The sequence below is a fragment of the Alosa alosa genome, chromosome 13, assembly GCF_017589495.1.
Source record: "Alosa alosa isolate M-15738 ecotype Scorff River chromosome 13, AALO_Geno_1.1, whole genome shotgun sequence".
NCBI lineage: Eukaryota > Metazoa > Chordata > Actinopteri > Clupeiformes > Clupeidae > Alosa > Alosa alosa.
In genome coordinates this window covers 5,176,793-5,190,213 of record NC_063201.1, presented here as the reverse complement: position 1 = coordinate 5,190,213, position 13,421 = coordinate 5,176,793, and the positions used below count along the sequence as shown (strand labels likewise).

Below are 13,421 nucleotides of genomic sequence, written 5' to 3'. Positions count from 1 at the left end.
TTTTCTGACCGATATTGCGATACAAGTCGTGGATATCAATGAATCAATTCAGTTCAACATTCCAAATGTCCCTTTAATTTGTGCCACCCGATTGGTGAACATGCCCACTGCACAAGGAGCACAGCATCCCCAAACTCCTCACCAATCAGAACTTCTGTGACAAAATTAACTGTGCACGATTATTTGTAGCTTTTTGCGATTAAGTGATTGCGTTCATACTGCGATTGCGATTATTGTGCAGCCCTACTGGTGCTTACAAGAGGTGGCTGTCCTCAACCTCTGTGTGTTCAGTGAGGCTTTATTGATGTTGATTTGTTAACCTGGGTGCTATAGCAGGCATTGAAATAACAAGGCTTAGGACTTAATCTCAACTATGTTGTCGGATGGTGCTGGTCACAGTTAGTCCCTACTTGCACAGGAATTCAATTCAGGTCTGATACTGGTTTTCAGATGAACACTTATCAAGATCCTTATCTTGAGCCACTATTGTTAGTCTCAAATCTTTACCTTTCTGCCCTTTCTAATTCAAAGAGGACATTGAGGACTTGAATTTCCCCTTGGGGATCAATAAAGTATCTATCTATCTAGTTGTGTCTCGTCATACTAATGTCACAGTGAGGTAGGCTGAAGAACTGATCACAAGTATGGGTGTGAAAAGAAAAAAAGAGAGACCAAATCCAGGTGACCTTTTTCCATTTATTAGAAAAAAAGAAACCAATAACAATAATTAAAAAAGTACCTCATTTTTCTGAAGTATACATCATTAAAAACCCTTTCATAGAATAAAATCAAAGCCCAAATACACAGTATAGTTCTTGCATATTCATTTCGTATAGATATATATATATATATATATATTTATATATAGGTGCTGCATGGTTGCCTGAAACACTAACCAACCCCATGACTTTAACACATTGTGTTAAATGGGGGGTGGCGATGCTCATCACCCCTGAGCTGGAAATGGTGTGGAGCTACAGACAGCAATAGGTTCTGATGCTAATGGCTACATGGCTAGCGTTTGCATGCTCATTGGTCATATATCTTTACATCTGAAGCATTGTGTGGGCCCCTACCAATTATACTAAGGAAAGAGCCTTTAGGAGAAGGGAATAAAAAGGGTTGATTGTCATAAAAAGGCACCTTTCTCTATAAATACATTTATATACACAGCTACGGGTGGTTTTTTTTGCAGTTTTCTCTAGATTTGGGTGCAAATGGGGGCTCAAAAGAGACAGACGTAAATAAAGAAGAGAAGAAGCAGTGAGGCGTGGACTGTTGTTAATTATGTGTAGCAAAAAAACAGGAAAACAAAACAAAACAAAAAAAAGTCCAGACTGGCACTAAATATTGGCAAAAAAAATCTGAAGAAGCCAGAGTAGGCCTTGTTCCACCGACTAATATTCCATGTTGTCAATGAATCCAACAGCGAGAATGGATAAAACCTTAAACAAGGGGTATCCTAGATTCTACATTGTCCCTCTCTCTCGCTCACTCTCTCATGTTAGCGCAATGCATAGTACATAATTACATAACTGTTCAGCATGAAGCACACTACCATACAAAAGGAAACAAATCTTCTCAATTTGTCTACCTAAATCACAATGATTTAAATGCTAGAAGATGCGCGAGTTCCTTGGAGGGAGACTAAGGGAGTAGAGAGCACAGTCCCTGTGAAGGGTTCTCATCGGAGATGACAGGAGAGGAGGGGAAGGTGGAGTGCCACTGAGGAACAGGCCAGTCAGTCACGTGGGCCAACTAAACCAAAACACCAACGGACAGACGGCCCAACAACTTGAGTACTGCATTCTCCCTGGCACAGCCTAGAGAAGCTTGATGAGTACACAATACGCACAAAAGTACACAAAAGAGAGGAAGGAAGGCGAGTGCGCGCGAGAGAGAGAGCGAGGGTGGGGGAGGTGGTGGTGGGGAGGGAGTAACACAGGATTAGCGGTGGAAGAAAATTATCTACACTTTCTATATGCATGCCATGGATACTAGGTAATTACTGTACAACTACTGCCGCATCGTCACATGCCATTACGCAGAAGTAAAACACTATCTGAGGGTCTCAGGCAGCTGATATCTCCAACTACAGGACTGGTGGAGTTGGTGCCTTCACGACTTGTTCCACCCCTCTAGCCAGTGAAACTCAAAGAGTTATGGTACAGTTAAAGTTTGGTGGCTTCGGTGAATCTCCCCAGAGAATTACAGATTTACAATTACAGAATTGACAGAAGACAAACACAAGCTTCAGGAGCACACTCACCAGCATAGTAATCAGCATTGGTAAGCTCAACTATGAGGACCAGTCAGAGTACAGTAAAGTAATGATCCATTTTGTAATTTTCCACTTGTGTTACAATCAAGTGCTGATCTGTGGTGACAGTGTCAGCCAATTCATGAGTACAATGAGCACTCCCTGTCTTCATATCACTGCCCGCTGTCCTGCGAGATTGTGAGAGGAGCGTTGAGCCTCTTCTCTGGTGGCCAGAGGGGGAAGGGCAGGGGGTACAGAGGGAGGGGTGTGAGGGTGCTCTCTGAGTCCCGAGTGCTACCAGAGGATGTGGGTGAATCACCCACAGTTTTGTGTATCCCTGACACGTGTGCGTGCTTGCGTGCGCATGCGTACGTGTGTGCATATGTGTGTGTGTGTGTGTGTGTATGTATGAGACACATTCAGACAGGCCTACAGCTAAAGACAGATCTTCCTCTTTGGTCCTGATTATAAGTCTGAAATCTAACAGTACACCTCCTTAAAGGAATAAAAAAATCTTTAAAATAGAATAATTACAATCAATTCCAGGAAAAAAGTATATGAGATGCCCCCCTTCACTATAGTACAACCACTCCCAAGTATCTAAAAAAGGCTGGTGAAGTCGCACACACACACTCTCTCTCATGTTCACTAATTTGCTCACTCACAACCAAACACTTAAACAGGGTCAAGGTGTGCCTTCTACAGTATTGTGCACACCAGATGGTGTGACCTGTATGACTGCCTAAGGACATGACGACATGCACATGACGACGTGTGTGTGTGTGTGTGTGTGTGTGTGTGTGTGTGTGTGTGCGTCGTATCACTATACTTGCTTTGTCATGCCTGTTCTTCACATCACAGCACAAGTATTTAGATTCCTTTTTCATGCTCTACAGATCTCTTCATCTCTGAAACCTTCTCTGTTGTTAACTCATCTGATTCTGTTCCTTCTGCCGCTTGTCTTTTCCCCATCCAACACACCCCCTATTCCTGACCCCTCCATCTCTGATCTCCATTGGCTCCTGTCTACCATCAACTTCCCAATTCATTCCAACATCTATCTACAGGTTAGACAAAAGACTTAACCTGAATTCCGTTTCAAAAAGTCATGCTTAACTGATCCCGAGTCAGTCACACGGTCACACCAAAAACGTCACAAACACAGCAACTTTGCAGGAATAAGAACAGTCCCAACTCAACCCCTAGGAAACGCAAATGTGCACTAATGTACCTAAATTTTGGCCATGGTTGCAATAAAGACGTGGATACAAAATGAGAATTATATAAAAAAAAATACTTTAAATGGGATAAACCAAAAACTACACCTACCTAATTAAGTATGCCTTTTATAAACAGAGAATACACATTCTCACACACACAAGCTCATTTAAAATGGGATGGAGAAAAAATAATAACATATTTTACAGAAATGAAAAATACTAATTGAAATAAATAATGTGTGTGTGTGTTATTTTGAACTTGATTGGGGCCTCTCCCGACGCTACAGCAAATGTAAATAAGCCAAGTGTGTGGCGTATTCCCACCGTCTTGGCAAACAGCAGCCTTTGAGACGCTTCAATAACCATCTCTCTTTTACATGCATAAATAGGTTGCATTTGGATGGATATGCCAATCAGGCTGTGCCATTTGCAGCTGAGGCAGAGTTGCATTTTGCATTCTGTGTCTTTTTAGCCGGGGAGGGCGGTTAAGGGGTAGAAGAATGTTGCAGTTATTTGAGCATGCTCGTGTGGATCACTGAGGGGAAGGGGTGGGGCTCCTGATCCGTGAAGGCAGTTTCTCTGTCTCGATTAACCTTTTAAAACACTCTTTGGCACCTGTTCACACATCTCTTCATTTTACTCTTACGTATGCGCACACACACACACACACACACACACACACACCTCATTCCTACATCGCTACCCTGCAGTACAGTACTTTAGCCCTGCCGATCCTTGTCCATCCTCAGAGGCGTGAGGAAAAGCAGTCGATTGCAGAGAAAGCGGGGGAACAGCAAACTTCAGGCAGCATTAATCGATCCTTCCCCCAAAAACCATAACTCTTGCACTCAAATCCAGCACATGATGTGGTCCTATGGAGAATAGAGAAATATGGAGAAAAAAAAGAGGGAGTAAATTAGTAGACCACTTCTCAAATATGAAATCCTACTGTATGTTGAACTCATTCATTCATTTACCAATGCAGACAGAAATAAAAACATCCAGACACAAACACAGAAAAGAAAATGTACAAGAGGAAATTATACTTCACCTTGTGTCCAGAAGGGGGCATCTCACTGGTAGTTCCCTCTCTGAAGGGAAAACTTTGCAAGCAGCTCCTGCAACTTGTGATGCTCTTCTTCAACACCCTGGAAAGCATGCACAGACTGAAATTCAGTACCAAAAATCCTTAACTCCCTCTTGTTAATAAACTGGACATAATATATTATTTTTCTGTCACCTTTATGTCCATCTAGAGTGTCTAAAAACACCAATTCAGTGAGGTTCTCCTTCATATTCCTCCGAAACCATTTCCTAATCTGCATCTTGTCAGTTTCATTCAAAAATCCCATCTCAATTCCTAAGGTCATTACAGCCCAACCCCTCACCGCATTCCTACCCCTGCCGCGACTCCTTTCATCCCGTCGTATCACCCCCGGAGTTCATTTCCACACCTCCGCATCTCTCCTCCTCCTCACCTGCAGTTTCCTCAGCTTCTCCTCCATGCTCTCCAGCCTCTGCTGCACCTCCTCCATGCGCTCCTGCGACAGCACCATGGGAGTGCTGATGCCACCCTCCTCCTCTCTCTTCATCTCTCCTTCCTCTGCCCCTCCTTCTGCCCTCTGTCCATCAGAGGTGGCCTCCTCTGAAGCTAAATGTGCACACACGCACGCGCACACACACACACACACACACACACACACGCGCACACACACACACACACACGCACACACACACGCACGCACACACACAAACACACAGTCAGTCAGTCAGTCAGTTGTTGTAACAGGTATAGGAGGTCTAGTTCGTGTTTGGGTGTCTTGTCCATGGCTGACATGTACCTGGTGCCTGGCATCCATCAACCTCATCCTGTACCTCAGGGCCCGCCCCTCCGTTCTCACCGTCCACTTGGGAGTCTTCTGATAGGCTGATGCTGCCCACCAATAGCCTCTTTAGGGACATGACTGTGGACAACAAGACATGTGAGTTGAACCATATTTGTCTTGTCCATTATTCCACTGGGCAGTGTGTCTGTGTGTGTGTGTGTGTGTGTGTGTGTGTGTGTGTGTGTGTGTGTGTGTGTGTGTGTGTGTGTGTAATCTCTCCACTTGGTTCAACTCACGTTCATCTAGCATGTCACTGGCCAACTTCTCTTGAGGGCTGTTGCTGTGACCTATTGGGTCAATGCCATTGGCTGCCAGAAAGTCCATGAGCGAGGCATGCACGTCTCGCCCCTTCTCATCACTGAGCAGGTCCTTGACTCGGTCTGAGTGTGGATGGAAACATTTCACACACTTGCAACATTCCATAGAGAAGTAAAGTTCGCAATCTGCATTACGGGTAACTGTAATATCTTGACAAATTGAACGTATCTGTTCTAACCAAACCCCCTGAGTGCGTGTGTGAAAATCTCACCACTGTTCTTCAGAGAGTCTCCATTCTCTGCAGGGCTGAGAGGGGGATGCAAACTGTTGAGAGAGAGACAGAGACAGAGACAGAGACAGAGAGAAAAGGAGATGAATGATCAAGTTCCTCTCATCATAAGTATAGAGTGGGGGTCCCCAAAGCTGGTCCTAGTGTTGTTGGACCTGGTGTTATGGAACTGGAGACTGAAAGAAAACTAAATGTTTCCCCAATCAAGAAATACTTCTTAATTTGGTGTCATCAAATATAGAGGCATAAAATTAGGGGGTAGTGGTATGAATGCCCATTCAATGTGTATACGCGTCTGCGCAAAACTGACAAACTGAACCACTCGCTGTTAGCGAGTCAAGTCAAGTCAAGTGACAATTATTTATATAGAGCATTTTTATATGCACAAAGTGCAACCCAAAGCGCTCGAACAACAAATGAAGTGGATTCCTGTAGCTATCCATGAAAACAGCATAGCATTTGGATAGACTAATTCACTGCACGAAAAAAATGGAAATTGCAACTTGTTGAGGTAAATTTAGCAAATAGCCTATGGCGATGACAGCTATAAAAAACATGTATTTCACTCGTCACGCTGGAGTGAACGTATAATGTGGGCTGTTGCGCAAAGAAATGAATTAGGGAGATGATCTTCACCTCCGTTAACCAAAAGCTATACTTTTGCTAACATCTCCATTGTCAATGTGAAAAATGTCTCCATGCAGGGTAGAGTCAAGTACTGAAGTGATGAACATTGGCTACCTGCATAAGGTTGTGTCACCTGAGTCTCGGCAGAAGACGGGCCCTGCTTGCTATGTAAAGATATTTCTGCTCCTCCCAAACGCTGTTAAAATGGCGTATTTAACAACCAGAATTTCAACATTCTCACGGTGGAGAAACCCCTAGACCTGCGCTAATGTGATCCACACCCTTGCTCACAGAATACTACCAACGTCCCTACCACCGGCCCGTCAGAAATATAACAACTGTTGTCCGGTCCGTGTAATGCCCTAGTATAGAGTATAGAAGGCCTATGAAACCCCTGGACCTGCGCTAATATGATCCACACCCTTGCTCACAGAATACTACCAACGTCCCTACCACCGGCCCGTCAGAAATATAACAACTGTTGTCCGGTCCGTGTAATGCCCTGGTATAGAGTATAGAAGGCCTATGAAACCCCTGGACCTGCGCTAATATGATCCACACCCTTGCTCACAGAATACTACCAACGTCCCTACCACCGGCCCGTCAGAAATATTACAACTGTTCTATATAACAATAGAAGGCCTATGAATTACAAGGAAAAACATACATTTGACAGACCTCTAGATACACCACCACACACACACTCACACACACACACACGTACGTACGTTGTGGGGCTGCAGGGTCCGGCGCCGCTGCCTGGGACCAGACTAGGAAATCGCCCCCTCTCCAGGGTTGGCCCTCCGCTGGTCTTGAAGTTGTCCACCGCCGACTTGATCATCTCTGTCCAACTGCAAAGGAGATACCACTTGAGTGACAGCCAACAGAGCCTATCATAGTGCAGCAAAACGCCAATCCTTTTCTTCTCGCTTCCACCACTCATCACCACTTCCTGGTGCATCTGTTATCTAAATATGGTGATTCGACTTCCTGTACGCTCACATAGAGAAGAAGGCTTTTATCCAAAGCCACTCAGAATACAGTAGGCTATTTTAATATGTTTGTGGGCTCGCTGTAAACTGATCTCCCTTAGAGTAGTGAATGCCTTGGCAAAACACCAGCAGCAATTCCAGTCAGCTCATTGGCATATTTTAAGCAAATTCATGATGGCCTGGGTGAACCCAGACGAACCGGTTAGCAAACTTGAAATTGCTTTGCAGGTCCGCCTGGGAAGGTTCCCATTGACGCCTGTTCCCAAACTTCCAAGGGGTTTAAACAGCAGTGACATTACATTTAAATGAATGTTAAATGTTTGTCTGAATGTTAAAGAGTGAAGATGGACAGACACCGCCTCTACTCTCCTCTCATCACCTCCTCAACCCACCTCCTCCTCTCCTGTTCTCCCCACTTCCTTCTCCTCACCCCTCCGGTTCTCCTCCCTTCCTCCCCTGTCCTCCCCATCTCTCTCCTCCTCTCCTCCTCTCCCCTCACTCACTTCTTCCTCTCCTGGCTGGACTGGGCCACCAGCTCGTAGATCTGTGCGCCGCTCTCCCAGGTGAAGATCACGTAGAACGCCTTGCGATCTGAGACACAGATGGAGAAAGGAAATAAGTGACCGACAGCAGGACTGATTTTGAGCTTGTGTGACAAGAAGCTGAGATACTATACTCATTAATAAGCAGTTAAAGACTATCTGGTAGGCTAAGGAAATGAGTAAACGAAAACCATCCACACTATTACTAGTGTCTCAGCTGTGGGCAGCCGTGCCCCAGGGCAATTCCACAGAAAATGGACTTTTTGTCACATCCATAATGCCAGTGAAATGCCTTGGCATTTGTATGATGTATTAATAACATTCATTTTTTGTGCATTTTTTCTCATTTACATTCATCAGCCAAAAATAGCAAATGCTCAAATTTCATGTAATCATTCACATCATACCATACCATCACATTTTATTGGCGTTATGGATGTTACAAAAAATTTAATTTTCCATGGAATTGCCCCCCCAGCATTCCAACATCTCTCTCTCACACACACACACACACACACACACACACACACACACACACACACACCTGTGGCCACCTCCCTGAGGAAGGCGGATTCCAGCTTGATAATGGGGCTGAGCATCTGCTTGCCCTCCTGCACCACGTTGCTCTTGCTCTGACACTTGAGCACCATCTTATCGTCCTGCCTCTGCAGCAGCACCAGCAGGTCTCCAAGCAACACACACTGCACCTCTGAGACAGGAAGAGAAAGAGAGAGAGGGAGAGAGGGAGAGGGAGAGGGAGAGGGAGAGGGAGAGGGAGAGGGAGAGAGAGAGGATGAGAGCGAGAGAGAGAGGATGAGAGAGAGAGAGAGAGAGGATGAGAGAGAGAGAGAGAGAGAGAGAGAGAGAGAGGGGTGAGAGAGAGAGGATGAGAGAGAGAGGGGGGGGGAGAGGATGAGAGGATGAGAGAGAGAGAGAGAGAGAGAGAGAGAGAGAGAGAGAGAGAGAGAGAGAGAGAGGGGCAGATCAGGGTGGGGCAAAAAAGGGGGAGAACAGAAAGAAAGGGAAGAGAAAAATGGAGAGAATGTGAGAGAGAGAGGTAGGAAAGGATGGAGGCAGGCGCAGAGGGGCAAGGAGGAGGAATAGAGGGAAGAAGAGAAAAAAATAGAAAGAGAAGAGAGACAAATAGTGATGGAGAGATGGAGAAGGAGAGATGAATATGGGTGCAAAGACAGAGTCAGAGATAAGCGTGTGTGACACTGATAAAGTACACTGTGAATGGCATGCTGGGAACATTATCCAAAGAGGCTGACGGAGGGTCAGTGGTTTAGGCGGGGATCACATTAGCCAGCGGCAAGCGGCAGGTTTCCTATTGTTCTCTATGGTTCGGCAGCGCAACGGTGGCAAAACACTAGCGTTGAACAAGCTGAGCGTTGAATTTGGTTCAACTTTCAAAGCGCAACGCGAGCGTATTCAATTGACAAACCGTTTGTGTTGCTTAGGAACAAGATAAAACTTATTATGGTCTGAGCGTTGCGTTACGTTTGCCGCTGCCGCTTGCTGCTGGCTGATGTGATCCCCGCCTTAAGGAGCGACTTGGTAAAGGCACCCATACCTAAAGCCTTCTCCTTGGTCACCCTCCAGATCAGGGGGCCCTCGAACAGCATCTGCCTGGCCGTCAGGTCAATACTCTGAGAAAGAGTGATGAGAAAGGAAGATAAGAGGGGCAAATAAGTCAGCCTAGAGCAAAACGCATCGACTACATCTCCACATGCCTATGTATCGGTGGGAAATCTACTGTGGGTGGATGTGAATGTGGAGGTATGGTTGCGCCGACCTCACCTTGTACTCAGTATAGAGCTCATTGCTGGGCTTGAGTCCAGAGGTGTCAAGCCTGCGCTGGTAGTCTTTCAATGTCTGGAATAAAACCACAGGAAGATTAACTCAATGTATTCTCGACACAGACACTGAACAGGTTATCTATCAGTAAGTAAAGGGTAGCCAGGATAGCCCTGGAAGGGGACGTCCATCATCCTGGACATTTCAAACACTCTCTGACAACACAACATGAGTACACTGGATGTATTTGTATGTAATCCTTGCTTCATCTGTGAAAGTGTAAGAAGGTGTGAGTGTGTAATCATGTGTCTGCTTACCAGACGACTACATGAATACACTGTATGTGTGAGTAAGTAATCCTTGCATGTATCTGACTGTGTGCATGCGTGCGTGTGTGCGTGTGTGTGTGTGTGTGCGTGCGCGTGTGCATGGGTGTACTCACCAGCAGGTTCTCCATGCTCTTGACCTCCTCGTTGACGTGGTTGAGGATCTTGCGGCAGCACTCGGCCACCTGCTCGACCTTCTGCCGCTCGTCGTTGTCCACTGTGCTCTTGGCCACGTTCTCCAGCAGCAGCGGGTACTTGGTCAGACGCTGCATCTCGATGGGGATGATGTCCTTCAGCTGCAGCCGCCTGCACTGAGGCCTGCTCTCCGCCTCCTGAAATGCGCGGCACACACACACACACACACACACACAATCACCAAATCATGCATATTTGTATACTGTACATGCATTTACACCATATTTACACCACGGGGGCAGCCGTGGCCTATTGGTTGGCACTTCGGACTTGTAACTGGAGGGTTGCCGGTTCGAACCCCGACCAGTAGGCGCGGCTGAAGTGCCCTTGAGCAAGGCACCTAACCCCTCACTGCTCCCCGAGCGCCGCTGTTGTTGCAGGCAGCTCACTGCGCCGGGATTAGTGTGTGCTTCACCTCACTGTGTGTTCACTGTGGGCTGAGTGTGTTTCACTAATCAAGAGTATATATACTTATACTTATATTCACAAATGCATTCATTAATACATTCATACACTCATGTGTTCCATGCATGTTTCCACAATGATGCATTATTCATGACACAAACACCTGTATGTGTATGCAAGGACTCTTCTAGTAGCATGATAGCATGCTCAAATATTACTAAGTATTTGCAAACCAACTGAGATTTCAGCTTTGTACTGCAATTAGAAGATCTGTGAGCATACGGAGCTTCTGCAGACCCCTAATTCTCCTGCCCGCAAGCATCTGTGTGCGTGTAAGCATTGGTGTGTGTCAGGTGTGTTACCTGGATGAAGGTGTTGAAGCGAATGTCTTTCTTCTGTCTGGTCTTGATTTGCTCCAGAGCCCAGGTCTGGTGGCTGCAGAACCGCGATGTGAGCTTCTGGAACCACTCACCCTCCGCACCACTGAACTGAGAGGGGAACGCACACAGAGAGAGAGAGAGAGAGAGAGAGAGAGAGGCATCAGAGTTTGGGCTTTGGGAAACACTGATCATCATTCTTTCACTATTTCCTGACATTTTATCAATCAAACAACTAATCGATTTATCCAGAAAATAAGCGTTAGTCGGCCCTAATACATACAATATGTGTGCGTACAAAACCAGCAGTGTACTTACTGGCTAGAGAGGTTGGAGAGGGAGGAAAGCAGGACAGAAACATTAGAGGAGAGAACAAAGAGAAGGAGAATAGAGAACAGCCTTCAGGTGAAGAGGAGGAGGAGGAGGAGGAGAGGAGGAGAGCACACTCTAGAGCGCTACTCACTCTGTTCAGGAGTGTGGGGCCGATGGTTTTGACAATGTAGCCGTCCTCTTGGCGAAGTATCTTCAAATTCTCATAGAAAGCATCTGACAACGCAAAGCATTCTGGGTTAGAAAGGACTGCTCTTGAAAACACCTACAGAGAAACCAACCTGACACATTTCCATACACGACTGACTGTTCTAGCAATAGGGCTAACAGAACATGAGGGTCCACTCTTAAGTTTGTGCTGGCTGGCTAGGACTCATACACTCACTGTGCAACTCGATGATGTCGTCCAGGCCGGGGAAGATGGCCGCCACCTCCTCGGGGGTCATGAGGCCCTCCCGTTCCATGGGCCGCGCAAACACCATCTGCAGGACAGTTAGCTTGCGCACGTGAGCATGCTCTGTCACAAACAGCTCTGAGGGGGCAGAGAGAGGAGAGAGAGAGAAGAGAGAGAGTGACCGCGTAAAGTTAGCAAGAGGGAGGTAAAGTGACTAAGCAGACTACATCTCGCTCATGGTGCATTCATGGCACCTGGGAATGACAAGGACCGCCCCCGTGATTACGCTGTTTTTCCCACAGCGAGTGTTGCTTTGTGCTTTGCCGTCGGAATGTGTGATGAACACGGATGCCACAACAAAGGTTTAAACATACGCTCACTAATCCTAAATAAACAACTTTATTTGCTTAGTGTAAGACGCTTGTGAAAGAAAGATATGCAGCTTTCAAGTGACAAAAAAGGTAAATTTCCTTTCCAAAGTTCACATTAAAACTGTTGGACATGAAAGGCCACATGGACTACAAACAAACTCCAATGTGACGACAAAAGTGATGACGAGCCCCTAACTGAGCAACTCTTTTAGCAAAATCTAGCCCCAGTTTCCGACCTCTGACTCACACATTACGTGACATGAATGATGCGGAATGATGAAGTTTTCACTGGGAAAAAGTGTTTTCCAATGCCCATGAACGCTAGGTTAGTCTATTTCTCTATACATGTCTGTATATTGGTCTGTTGGTTTATCTCTGACTACATGTCTGTATATTGGTCTGTTGGTTTATCTCTCATGTCAGACTATGGTCTCTCACTCTTTCTGATAATTTCTGACTACACCGCTGTGATGGCAAGTAGCTTCGTCCGTCTGTCTTGGTTCTGATCATTTCTGACCACATCTCTGGACTCCCGTTGTGAGTAGGATTTTTTCCCCTTCCTCACCGTTGATGACCTCCTGCCTCTTCATCTCCTTCTTGCTCAGCTCTTTCAGGGCGTCAGCTGCGGCCTGCTCCCTCCAGTTTGGTGGATCCTGCTCCAGATCTGCCATGCGGGGGTCCAGCTCCTCATGCTGAGGAGAGGGAGAGGCTGGGCCAGCGGGAGCCACCTCGGGTGGGGCCAGGCCTCCGTCGACACTGGGGGGCGCAAAAAGAGACCAGGGAATGAGGACAATGGCAACCATCTTACCATAGAAAGGCACACTTGTCCCATCCATGGACAACAGTGTATGTCACTCCCAAAACCCATTCCTGGGTCTCAGAATCGTATATGTGGCGCACCATAAGGTGCAGGAAGGAGGGAGTGCTGTCAATACTGACCATGCAGCCAATCTGCGGTTAGTGAGGGTCAGTCAGGCTGGCATGTCAGCAAGGCTGTGGGGCTGTTAGTGTGCTCTGGACTTTGAGATGCTCAGTAGGTAATCCACAAGCCCATGACCAAAAATGACAGTCAGTGAGGCACTGCTGGGCTGCTGGGCTGGCTCCTGCTCTATGTGGATTTGCATGTGCATGTGCATGTGCGGGTGGAAGTGT

At 46.4% G+C, this 13,421-nt stretch overlaps 1 protein-coding gene across 7 annotated transcripts in view; it reads right to left on the bottom strand.

The window, feature by feature from the left end:
- Positions 1 to 676: 676 nt before the first annotated feature.
- Positions 677 to 13,421, bottom strand: part of arhgef1b (Rho guanine nucleotide exchange factor (GEF) 1b) — a 48,095-nt gene continuing 35,350 nt past the window's right edge. For all 7 annotated transcript variants that reach the window (XM_048260256.1, XM_048260257.1, XM_048260258.1 and 4 more), the window contains 16 exons: positions 12,835 to 13,025; positions 11,890 to 12,036; positions 11,638 to 11,720; positions 11,160 to 11,285; positions 10,314 to 10,529; positions 9,875 to 9,949; positions 9,648 to 9,723; positions 8,619 to 8,783; positions 8,036 to 8,123; positions 7,269 to 7,391; positions 5,896 to 5,948; positions 5,603 to 5,746; positions 5,322 to 5,444; positions 4,959 to 5,131; positions 4,532 to 4,628; positions 677 to 4,352 (listed from right to left, as the gene is read on the bottom strand). In XM_048260256.1, the coding sequence (XP_048116213.1) occupies positions 4,554 to 4,628; positions 4,959 to 5,131; positions 5,322 to 5,444; positions 5,603 to 5,746; positions 5,896 to 5,948; positions 7,269 to 7,391; positions 8,036 to 8,123; positions 8,619 to 8,783; positions 9,648 to 9,723; positions 9,875 to 9,949; positions 10,314 to 10,529; positions 11,160 to 11,285; positions 11,638 to 11,720; positions 11,890 to 12,036; positions 12,835 to 13,025 (1,858 nt within the window). In that variant the 3' untranslated portion in view covers positions 677 to 4,352; positions 4,532 to 4,553. The remainder of the gene's footprint in view (positions 4,353 to 4,531; positions 4,629 to 4,958; positions 5,132 to 5,321; positions 5,445 to 5,602; positions 5,747 to 5,895; positions 5,949 to 7,268; positions 7,392 to 8,035; positions 8,124 to 8,618; positions 8,784 to 9,647; positions 9,724 to 9,874; positions 9,950 to 10,313; positions 10,530 to 11,159; positions 11,286 to 11,637; positions 11,721 to 11,889; positions 12,037 to 12,834; positions 13,026 to 13,421) is intronic.